Genomic DNA, 12680 nt, shown 5'->3' with positions numbered 1-12680 from the left:
AAGTCACTTAAGCACTATCTGCCTCATTTTCCTCAACTGTAAAATGGAGATCATAACAGCACCTGCCTCCAGGGTTGTGAGGATCACATAAGATAATAATTATAAAGCTCTTAGCACAGTATCTGGCACATTTTAGAAGCTTAAAAAATGCTTGTTTGGTTCTCCCCCGCCACCACATTTATTCACAGTGGTGGGGGCAGCTAGGTGGCACAGTGGATAGAGCACTGGCCCTGGATTCAGGAGGACCTGAGTTCAAATCCGGCCTCAGACACTTAACACTTACTAGCTGTGTGAGCCTGGGTAAGTCACTCAACCCCAATTGCCTCACAAAACAACAGAAAACAAAACAAAACAAAAAAAAGAAAACAAACACACTGATGAGGGGCAGCTAGGTAGCACAGTGGATATAGCACTGGCCCTGGATTCAGGAGGACCTGAGTTCAAATCCAGCCTCAGACACTTGACCTGTACTAGCTGTGTGACCTTGGGCAAGTCACTTAACCCTCATTGCCCCACCAAAAAAAAACAAAACAAAACCAGTATTCAGTGATGAGATATTTCTCGGTCCTTGAATGAATTTGAGATGGGTTTGCCACTAGCAGTAAAGCAGTCTTCTGTGTGAGAATTGATCAAATCAGAACTAAACTCTGGGTTCAGATCTTAAAGTAACCCTGGCACCTAGGATGCCAAACTTCTTTTCAGGGTTTTGCTTCGGCTTTTAAGTGACTCTCCCAGAGAACCTCAGCAAGGTTGAGGACCAATAATGGACACTGTTTAGAAATAGTTACTGTGTAATTTTGATCATATTGGTGGAAAATCATACATGTTATTTATTAATATAAGTAACCTGTTGGGAGGTAGAGAGTTTATACTCCTTAGTGTAATGATTGGAATGATGCCACCTACTGGAGACTTGCTGTGGGAAAGCTCCACCATGAGGAAAATGCCTCGTAGGTGGCATCATTCCAATCATTACATTAGAGGGAATTATTTTATATAATAAAGACTCTTTCAGTGACTCAAATAACCAAGCTTTTAATTTAGGTCTTTGACATGTTCATTTGAGGGGGGTTAATTTGGTAGCTGGGTGCACCTGAAATTAATACTGCCCATCTCAGGCTTTAGCATTTTCACAGCTTAGTGAATGGCCTTGTGTAGTCTAGCCCCATGTTTCAATCCTAACAAACATTAAATGCATACTACATGCTAGATGCCTGATTCTGAACTGATGCCTTATGATACTTCACTACTTATAGTACTCCACTGTGAGGATCTCATTGGTCTGTACTGCAAATTAGACTTTCCTGGCAACTCTGGCCCCAGCTATGTCTGCGTGAGGTTCCTTTCCACCTTCTGTAGCTGCCTTGAACAACAACCCCCCCAAAATTCCATAAAATAGACACTATATTTTGATAACATTTTTCAGATAATCATTGACTCATAGATCATTAAAGCTGTGGAAGGAACCTTAGAGATAATCTAATTCAAACCCTTTATTTCGCAAATAAGTTAACAGGTCTAGAGCAGTAGAATCACCCACGGTCACACAGAAAACCATAGAGCCAAGACTAGAGTTTAGGGACTACAAGTTTTTGCTACTAGAGAGCCCTGCTTAGTTAGGGAGTAGAGCAGGAGAGGAAAGAAAGAGAAGGTTCCAGCCAGAGCTCAAGAGGGTCAAGTATAGAGAACATAGAGATTTCAGATCAAAGGGCATCTTCTTCTCTTTTCTAAACATGTCCCTATACAGCAGCAAAATCACGGGGGCATTCAAGAGCTAGAAATGACCTTTAAATCCATCTGGTCCAACAACCTTATTTTATAGATGAGGAACTTGAGAGATTAAATTAAGTGCCTTATCCACGGTCACCCAGCCAGAAGCAGGATTTGAACCTGCTGTCTCCTGACTCCAGATCCAAGGGTCTTTCCACCCATTCCTAGATGGTAGGAGATATCAAAAGCTCTAAAAGCATTCCAAACTGAAAGCATTCCAACCTCCACTTACAAGACAGCCAAATTAAAAGGCAAAGGGGTTTGTCCTTATAGCTATTTATGGATCATTAACTGTTTACAGACAGGAGGAAAGGGAAAAGATCATCATTGGATTATAGTGTCATAGATTTAGAGCTGAAAGGGACCTTAGAGGGAATGCGAAACTTAAAAGTAAAATGTTTAGGCAGCACTGCTAAATAAAGCTCAATCAAAAATATTAAGCCTCTCTGTAATTTCAGTAGATCGGTTGGAATATGAGATTCTATTTATACATACTTTCTGAAAACAAATTGTCTCCAGAATATTCACTCTTATCCCATAATCTGTTTTTTGTTAATTTGCCACTTTGGCTTCTTCCCAAGGAGGGGAGGTATGGGGGTGTTCTCTGGAATTTGTTAAGGCTATTTCTGCTATATATTTCTAGGGCAGATGTATCTTTTATGCATAATATTGTAGTTTTAGAATCTTAGTGGTCAAGGGGAGTTTAGAGGTAATTTTGGGGGGCATGGCAATGAGGGTTAAGTGACTTGCCCAGGGTCACACAGCTAGTAAGTGTCAAGTGTCTGAGGCCAGATTTGAACTAGGGTCCTCCTGAATCCAAGGGCCGGTGCTTTATCCACTGTTCCACCTAGCTGCCCCCTAGAGGTCATTTAGACCAATCTCTCACTCCATTCAGCATTCCTTTTGACAATATCTGTGACAGTCAATCAGCCTCTACTCAGATGCTTTTAAAGGTACTTGCTACTTTACAAAACAATCGGTTCCTTTGATAGCTTTAATTTTTTTTTCTTTTACTAGGGCTGAAATCTGTCTCTGTACGATGTCCACCTATTGACATCAGGGTGCACCTGGACTTAATACTGCCCAGCTCAGGGCTCAGCATTTCCATAGCTTAGCAAATGCCCTTGTGTAGTCTAGCCTCATATTTCAATTCTCTGCTCCTTTCAATCCTTCTTTCACAGACAGCCCTACAAATATGTAAAAAATAAATAAATAAATAAATTCAAATATATGCAGCAAGGCTTTTCTTTTCTAGGCCAAATATCCCCATTCCTCATATGATATGGCTTAGAATGCCCTTTACCATCCTCTGAACATATTTCGGTTTCTCAGTGTCTCTTAAATTGTAGTGCCCAAAACTGAATACAATATTGGATATGTGGCATGCCCAGTATATAGAAACATGGGACTATGACTTCTATGCTTAAATAGATTATACTTGTGCTGACACACCCTGAGATTGAGTAGCCAAGGTCATGCTGACTTATGCTGATTAAATCAATTAAAACAGAATCTTTTTCAAGTCTTCATATTGTGGAGGTGAAAGGACCCATGGACCACCAAAAATCCCCAATTGTCATCCCAAAGCACCTACCCCCTCAGTACAAAGCTAGAATGTACATGACCCAGACCCTCAAAGATCAGGAGGACTCATGGGTTTGCCTCCATTACATCTAAATTCATATTAAGATTGTGTTCTACTTGAACCAAGTTAGTTGATGAGTTTGTATTCAGATTATTTTAAGGTGGAACATGTTAAAAATCAGTAACCTAAAAACGATCACTAATTTTTGAGGTCTTGGATGTTGTTAAATGAGACATTCTACTATTACATGCTGTTATGGGATGGTGGGTTCCCCTTCCCTGGGTCATCTTCCAACAGAGGCTGGATGACTACTTGCTGTTTATATTGTGGAAAGAATTCTTGTTTGGGTACATCCTTTCAAATCCTGAAATTTTGTGTTTCTGAATAATAGCTTGCGTATTATATCTTCTGTAATAATATTATGCAAATGATATTCTCAAAGATGTTTTAATATGGAATTTTACATACTGAGTTTTAAATATGAAATGAAATAGCTGTCAAGGACTTATGATCTCTTCCTCTGATATCGTAACAGTTATGAACCTGAACTATTTCCTGGCCTTATTTATAGAATGGTTAAGCCAAGGTTGTCTGCTTATCTTTGTATCTGGAAAAGTGGTATTAACAGGTAAGTTGTGGAAATATCTGCTGTCTTCTACACAAAGGCAAGTATGTCCTTTTAGCCATTTGTAAAGATATGTATTTGGTGATTTCAGTATTTTTGAAATACATTGAAACTTTGTATTGGGACAGCTAGGTGGCACAGAAGTTAGAGTGCTGGACCTAACATCAGGAAAATTCATCCTCCTGAGTTCAAATCTGGCCTCTGACACTTATTAGCTGGGTGACCCTAGACAAGTCACTTAACCCTGTTTGCTTCAGTCCCTCATCTGTAAAATGATGTGGAGAAGGAAATGGCAAACCACTCCAGTATCTTTGCCAAGAAAACCCTAAACAGAGTCATAAAGAATTGGACATGACTGAAAACAATTGAGCAAAAACAAAACAAAACAACAAAACAAAAAACCCAACAACTTTGTATGAACCCCACTGGTCCAGAATTTGTGAATCAGATAGGTATAACCTGAAGTTGACTTTTGTCTTGACAGCCTTTTAATATTAATAGTAATTGCTGAATTTATGTGTATGTTTATGGGGGTGTGTGCAGGGAGAGAAAGAGAGAGGGAGATATCACTTTAAAGGTGGCAAAGTGTTCCACCTATATTGAGGTAAGTACCGTGGGTGTTGTCCTCCATTTTAAAAATGAATAACTGATGCTCAGAAAACTGACTTACTGGTGGACATCTGGCTAGTAAGTCCCAAAAGGCAGATTATATGCAACCTTGGTATTTCTTGACTGCAAGTCTTACATTCTTTCCACTATTCCATGGTACCTTTAAATCAAATGAATAATATAAACACACTAGACATATTTAGTTAACTTAAGTGAACAAGAGAAGGCAGCCTGTTGGACTTGAAGTCATTAAGACTTGAGGTCTGGCCCAGCCTCTGACATTTACTAGCTTTGCAATCATGGCTAAGTCACTTAGTTCCTCTGAGCCTCTAGCAGCTCGCCAAGATACATGGGTTTACTTAGAGGTAGGCTTTGAGATGCTTTGGTATAAGCAGTTTTCAAACCTGCAAAATCAAGTGAATAAACTTTTCAAATACTTTTCAGTACAGGGATTGTTATAAATAATTTGAATACGTTCATTAAAGCATGTCCCAAAGAACCTCTACTTAATAACATTATTAGTCTAATTAGTGTTACTATGTATACTTGAAGTCAATTTAAAAAAACCCATTTCTTCAAATACTCTATGATTTAAGCTTTACTAAGTCTGATCAGCCTATCCACCCACCCTTAAAGTGAGAAAAATCTTAAGGTTTTACTCTCCGTGAGATTTTAATTTGCCCCAAAGATTACTGTGACTTTTGATGATGCTTCAAATTGTGAGTAAATAAAGTATACCTATCACTACTAACAAGTAACACTGCACAGAAAGCAAGGCAATACAGACTAGCAGGAAGGCACTCTCACCCATGCAGGAAGTCCCCACAGCCTGAACATATGAATAAAGAAGCAGGGATTCTACTGGTAGCATTTGAAATTTGCCCTCCAAGTGCTACATTCACAGAATGTAGAGGGGAGACAGGACCTCTTGTCCTCACCCCACCCCACCCCCGTCCTGCAACACCACCCAGAGAATCTTGTAGATTCCTAAGTATCTTTCTCTTTATGTTGCAATTGTTCCCCTGGAGGATTGTCTGTGCAAAGGTGTTCCGCTGAGTTGCTTGGGATCTTCAGCATGGAAAACACCAAAGAGGGCAGGAACTACCTTGTATATTATTATAATTATTATTACTATTACTATTTTATTGTATCTTACCCAGGTCGTAGCAGAATAGGTGCTTAATGAATGAGTATTAAGTGATAGTCATTAAAATTACAAAAGGGGCAACTAGGTGACGCAGTGGATAGGGCACCAGCCCTGGAGTCAGGAGGACCTGAGTTCAAATCCAGCCTCAGACACTTAACACTTACTAGCTGTGTGACACTAGGCAAGTCACTTAACCCCAATTGCCTCTCACCCCCCCCCAAAAAAATTACAAAAGATCTAACCATCCAATCCATTTGAAATCCTCTCCCTTTAGGGTTTGCCCAGATGAGTTCAGAGGACCCTCACAGAATTATAGGGCAAAAAGGGACCTAAGGGACCATCTAGTACAAAATATACATGAAAGGAATCCCCGCTATACCATACCTGACAAATGGTCGTCCATCCTCATCTTGAAGAACTCCAAGAAGGTAGAACCTGCTGTCTCTTGAGGCAGCCTATTTCACTTCTGGACAACTCTAATGATTAGCAAGGTTTTCCCCAACATTAAGCCTAAATCTTTTGTTCAGTTATTTCTAGTATAAAGATCATTCTCCTTTGCAGAAAGAAAGGGGCAAAAAAAAAAGAATTTAGCCTCTCTCCTTTTTTGTTGTCGATTATTATCATTCCATCTGTCTCTGGCACAGGGTGAGCCAAAAGTCATGGGTATTTAATAGCTCCTTTATTTTTTGTTTTTAATTTATCATCCCATAGCATCATATACAGTATAGGTAGGGAATAAATTTACATTATATGCAAAAAATCAAATCTTATAAAAGGTGAAAAATAAAGAAAAAATAATTTTCAAAAAGTTATTAAAGCAGGGCAGCTAGGTGGCGCAGTGGATAGAGCACCGGCCCTGGAGTCAGGAGTACCTGAGTTCAAATCCAGCCTCAGACACTTAACACTTACTAGCTGTGTGACCCTGAGCAAGTCACTTAACCCCAATTGCCTCACTAAAAAACAAAAAAAGTTATTAAATCATTAGACCCCTTTGTGACTTTTGGCCCACCCTGTATAAGTCCTCTCAAAGTTAAGCCTCCTTTTTTCCTCCTAATGTGGCTCTAAAAATTCCTTTTTATTTCTCTTCCCTCATTAGCCTCAGCTTATTCTGAGCTTTAACATTCCTGATACAATATCTATAGGGCTGACCTCTCCACTGTGCCACCTAGCTGCCCTGTATATTTATTTTTAAAAGCTAAGTTGAGGGGGCAGCTAGGTGGCACAGTGGATAAAGCACAGGCCCTGGATTCAGGAGGACCTGAGTTTAGATCCGGCCTCAGACACTAGTTTGTGTGATCCTGGGCAAGTCACTTAACCCAGTTTGCCTCAGTTTCCTCATCTATAAAATGAGCAGGAGAAGGACATGGCAAATTACTACAGTCTCTTTGCTAAGAAAACCGCAAATGGAAACACAAAGAGTCAGACACAGACTGAAGAACAACAGAGAAACTGAAAGTACAAACTTTGTTCAACCATTAATGAGTTCTGTAATAGACATTAGCTCGGCAGTAGGATTAAGTAAACCTCAGCCTCTAACTCACTTTTTTTTTTTTTGGTGAGGCAATTGGAGTTAAGTGTAAAGCTTTTTTAAGATTTCCTTTCATATGGGGTGGGACAGCTAGGTGGAGCAGTAGATAAAGCACCAGCCCTGGATTTAGGAGGACCTGAGTTCAGATCCAGCCTCAGACACTACACTTACTAGCTGTGTGACCCTGGGCAAGTCACTTAACCCTCATTGTCCCGCAAAAAAAAAAAACAAAAGTCCAAGAAAATTTCCAAACATAAAACTTGGGTATGGGGCAGCTAGGTGGCACAGTGGATAAAGCACCGGCCCTGGATTCAGGAGTACCTGAGTTCAAATCCGACCTCAGACACTTAACAATTACTAGCTGTGTGACCATGGGCAAGTCACTTAACCCCCATTGCCCCACCAAAAAAAAAAAAAAGAAAAAAGGAAAAAAAAAAAAGAAAAAAAAAACTTAGGTATGCCTCCTGTCCACAGTCTTCCCCAAATATGGGTAATAGTATCCCTTCTAGAAAGGGTACTCAATGAACTAAATAATGTAGGTATCAGATCTAGGACAACTTTCTATGTTCTCTAATACAGAAACTCCATAAGGTATAAGAGAATCATAGGTATATATTAACAAATGTATAAAACATTTCAAATACCCCTGTTATAGTTGTTAGTCTCTCATTAGAAGATAAAGATAACTTTGTGGGACTGCTGAATTAATACTTCATATTCACCTCGGACCTAAACTCTCTCTTAAAAAAAAAAGTCACGGGGCAGCTAAGTGGAGCAGTGGATAGAGCACCAGCCCTGGAGTCAGGAGTACCTGAGTTCAAATCCGGCCTCAGACACTTAACACTTACTAGCTGTGTGACCCTGGGCAAGTCACTTAACCCCAATTGCCTCACTTAAAAAAAAAAAAGTCACAAGGTCCAAAGGTAAATCCTAACACTGATAATCTCTAAGAACCATGATAAACCTGCTGGGTAGTCTGCACCTGAGTAAGGAACTCTTAAACTCATGAGGTTAAAACAATAAGACTGAAAGCTTCTATTTCTTAGAATCACTTGTTGCTAACCTGGGCTCTTAAAAGGAAATAGAAAGCAGAAGGATGTAGCCAAGGGCTCAAGATCCAGTCTCGGGCTTGCCTAGGCCAATGCATGTTCCCACTGCCGTGTAATTGTACCACAAGCTTCCATTGCTGCTGGGAGAAGGGAGAAGAAAGATCCCTTTTCTAGAAGTACAATGGAGGTACAGTTCTATGAAAAATGAGAGGTCCAACAGATAGGAGTGGAGTGGAGTGGAGTGATTTCCACAGTTCTCATAGTGCACAGGAAAAAGTTCTCAAACAAGAGTCTAATTATCTTTGTGATGCATGGAGACCAAATAAGAGTTCTTTGTGTCATCCTTCTGTCTCTCAGCATGGAGCCAAACAAAAAGAGCCCCTGACATTGAAGAGTTTACATTTTACTGGAGAGAAATAGCATGAATCCAGATAAAGTAAATTCTAAATAAAAACAAGTAGGGTGCAGAGGTGAGGAGAGGGCCCTAGGAACTGTGGGGAGATGATGATTAAAACTGAGCTTTGAAGAAACTTAGGATTCTGAGAGGCAGAAACGAGGAAGGAAGACCTCAGATTGGCAAGGCATGGAGGCAGGAAATAGAATAGCCCATAAGCCAGGCTGATAGCATAGAAGTGTCAATCTTGTCTTCTGCTGCCACATGTGACACACAGCACTTCAGAGTGCAGCCCAAACCAGATTAAAATGTAATTGGGTCTGGAATCAGGAGGACCTAAGTTCAAATTCAGTCTCAGACACTTGACACTTACTAGCTGTGTGACCTTGGGCAAGTCAGTTATTGCCTTGCCAAAAAAAAAAAAAATGTAATTGGGAAATATTTGCCAAGATGTAAAAATACAATAAAATATGAGCAAGGTTAACATGGGGTTTCCTAGGTCAATGTGCCACCGGCAGGGATCCTTATGTACCGTTTTGTGGCCTGTTTCTATTTTAATTTGATACCCCTACTATAGAGTTTATGACAGAAAGTAATGATGGGATAATCCTGAAAAGAGGCTGGAGACAGATTTTGAAGGGTTTTTAATTCTTAACTGAAGAGTTTCTTGAGCAAGGGACTGATGGGAAATATCAATTTGACAACTGTGTGCAGGATGAATTGGAAGTGGTAGAGACTGGAGGCAGGGAAAATGATTAGGAGATTATTGTAATAGATCAGGCGTAGGAGCAATGATAAGGGACTGAACTAGGGTAGTGACTATGTGAGTGGACAGGAGATGGAGGCAAGAAAGTTTATGGAGATAAATTTGACAAAACTTGCTGGCTAGCTATGGAGATGGAAGACTCCAAGGGTATGAACTTGTATACTGGAAGAATGATGGTGCATTTGACAAAAGTTTGGAAGAGGTATGTAATTTGAGGTAATGATAATGAATTCGATTTTGGACATATTAAATTTGAGATATCTCTGGTAGCCGAGTCAGGATTTGAACTCAAGTTCTATGACTATATCCAGTACTCTTTCCACTGTACCACAGTCCCTGCTCTAGTCCCTGCTCTTCCACACCTAACCTCTCCATGACATCTGTGAAATAGGAGGCTGAATTAGATAATATCAATGGTCCTTTCTGGTTCTAAAATTCTATACTATGATATCAACTTGTAACTTTCTTCCTTCTACTTGGGTTCCACTGGTTCTCTGAAAATTCTTTACATATATTTTATCTCCTGGATTTAAGTTATGCAATGAAAAGTCTAAGGGTCATGGAGTTCACATAGCCTAGTCTGTAATTCCTATATATAGGAGGCAACAGAAGTATCACCTCCCACCAGTGATGTATAAACTGGGGAAAAAATTTTAGCTTGGATAGGAGGGTGACCAAAAAGCATTTCATAAGGAGATATATGAAGTTCTCCTCTTGGTCTACTGTGTAGATAGAATAATGCCAATGGTAGAATATCAGGCCATTTCAAATGGGTTTCAGTATATAATTTGCCAATCATACTCTTAAACTCTTTATTCATACGTTCAACCTGGCCTGAACTTTGTGGGTGGTAGGGCATGTGGAATTTTGGAGTTACTCCCAAGAAAGAGTAGATTTGGGATAAAATCAAATCAGTAAAATGTGTGCCTTTGTCAGAATCAATTCGGGCTGGTGGACCAAAATGGACTATCTCTTTAAGAAGAATTTTGGCAACAAAGGCAGCTGTGGCTAGGGGGCTGGGAAATGCCTCCACCCACCGAGTGAGTTGATCAACTATAACAAGGCAAAATTTATGATTTCCTGCTTTTGGCATTGTAATATAGTCAATTTGCAAGTGCTCAAAGGGTGTATATGCTAGACGACCTCCATAAGCTTTGGCCTTGAAAGCATGCTGATTGTGTCCCTCCAGGGGGCGCCAAAACAATACTATATGGTGTGATATGAGCTTGAAGTGAATACTTGTGTAAATCAGCTTTGGTTTTTATATCTAAAAAAATATTTAGATAGAGGGTGGGGAGGAAGAGAGTTTCATATTTCCAATGAGAGGCAAAACCTTTTAATACAAACTAGTGTGTAACCAAATTTCCAGGAGTAAGTTCCAAAATAGAGCTGCACTTAGAAATTAAAAAGGTGTAAAATCTTTTTTTGTTATTTACTGTATATCTTGTGTGGACTATTCCTAAAGATAATACATGCCCATGTGCCTGGAAGCCTGATAGGGCAGAAGAAATCTATGTCAAGTTTTTCTTTGACTTCTCTGGTAAAAGAAAAGTATAAATATGATAAGAGAAATGATTCTCTGAAATACCAAACTTGGAATCCCACTTTTAGGCTATAATGTGCTTAGGGATGTAAGTGGAACCCTGCCCTCCATACCTAATGGTTTCTCTACACGCTACATCCCCAAACATATACCAAGATCCCTTTTCCCTCTACTTCAGTAGACCTGTAAGTTCGTAGCTAGGAAGAACAAAGTTCATTAACAGTCTGTGATCCTATGTAACTATTGTCAGTCTGTTGATAAACGAATGAGTAAAGCATTTAGTAAGTACTTACAATGTGCACAACACAGTTCTAAATACTGGAAACACAAATACAAAGGCAAGAAGTCCCTGCTCCCAAGGAGTCATATTCTAATGAGGGAGACAGTACGCAAAGGTTTCAGCTAAAAGTCAGATGGAAAAATTCTTTGATCCTTCCGGTACAGCAACAAAGCAGATAGTAATGGCTCTTCTTTGATGTTATTTTCACTGATGAAATCATATTGGCTTCTGATGTTGAACCACTTGACCATGCTGTGAGGGCTGGGCTAGAAGCAGGGGTGGTAGTCTGGATGTCCATCATCCTCTTGGTTGCAATTAGCAGCTGTTGTTAGTGGTGATTTTTTAAAATGGCTCCCCCTTCTCCCCAATGATAGCTGTAGGGGATGGACTGGAAGTAGGTCTGGTGGCTGCGGGGTTACTTCCCTTCTGAAGGCTCTTGGGTTCAGAGGTGTTCCTATCAGGGTCCAAAGGGAAATGGTGCTAGTAGTTTGACTTGCGTGGCACATGTTGCCTCCTATCTCACCCTCAGAGTGTTGTGCTGCTTCTGCTAGACTGGCTTGCCTACCCTGAGTATAGCAGAGATGGCTGGCTAAGGATTCTCCATGTAGGATCTACCCAACATACTTAGAGGCCTTCCTCTGGTTCTTTTATTGTCTTGTGAGTATCAGTGCAATGGTGATTGTCCTCATCTAGTATTTCTAATTCTCCCTGCAAGTTCTACATCTTTTTCCTGTTGTACATAGATTGGATGATGCCTTTTATGCCACCTCTCATGTACAAGTCATGGTTGGTAATGTGATACAGTTTGCTCGCACCCAATAGGCATCTTAACATTGTATTTTGGATCACCACATTTTTTCATTTTTCAAAGACCATGAGGTTGTGTGATCTATAGCCATATACCATTACCAAGAAAATGTTGTTAAAAAGATAGCTGTGATCGAACTGTGCATACCCTTTGGTCCAGCAATACCACTGCTAGATTTATATCCCAAAGATATCCCCAAAAGAGAAAAAGACCTATCTGTACAAAAATATTTATAGCATCTCTTTTTGTGGTGGCTAAGAATTGGAAATCAAAGGAATGCCCATCAATTGGAGAATAGCTAAACAAGCTGTGGCATATGATGGTGATGAAATATTATTGTGTTATAAGAAATGACAAACAGGGATGCAGCTAAGTGGCACAGTGGATAGTGAACCAGTCCAGGATTCAGGAGGACCTGAGTTCAAATCCGACCTCAGACACATGACACTTACTAGCTGTGTGACTCTGGGCAAGTCACTTAACCCTCATTGCCCTGCAAAAAGAAAAGAAATGACAAGCAGGATGATTTCAGAAAGGCCTGGAAAGACTTGTATGAACTGATATATAGTGAAGAGA

At 40.0% G+C, this 12680-nt stretch overlaps 1 protein-coding gene across 1 annotated transcript in view; it reads left to right on the top strand.

Annotated features, from left to right (window-relative positions):
• TBPL2 (TATA-box binding protein like 2) overlaps positions 1–12680 on the top strand; it is an 80115-nt gene that overhangs the window by 34089 nt on the left and 33346 nt on the right. Inside the window, 2 exon segments of the mRNA XM_043989267.1 lie at positions 3891–3944; positions 3946–3983. Coding sequence (XP_043845202.1) covers positions 3891–3944; positions 3946–3983 — 92 coding nt within the window.

The sequence above is a fragment of the Dromiciops gliroides genome, chromosome 2, assembly GCF_019393635.1.
Source record: "Dromiciops gliroides isolate mDroGli1 chromosome 2, mDroGli1.pri, whole genome shotgun sequence".
Lineage (NCBI taxonomy): Eukaryota > Metazoa > Chordata > Mammalia > Microbiotheria > Microbiotheriidae > Dromiciops > Dromiciops gliroides.
This window is presented reverse-complemented; position numbering and strand designations above follow the sequence as displayed.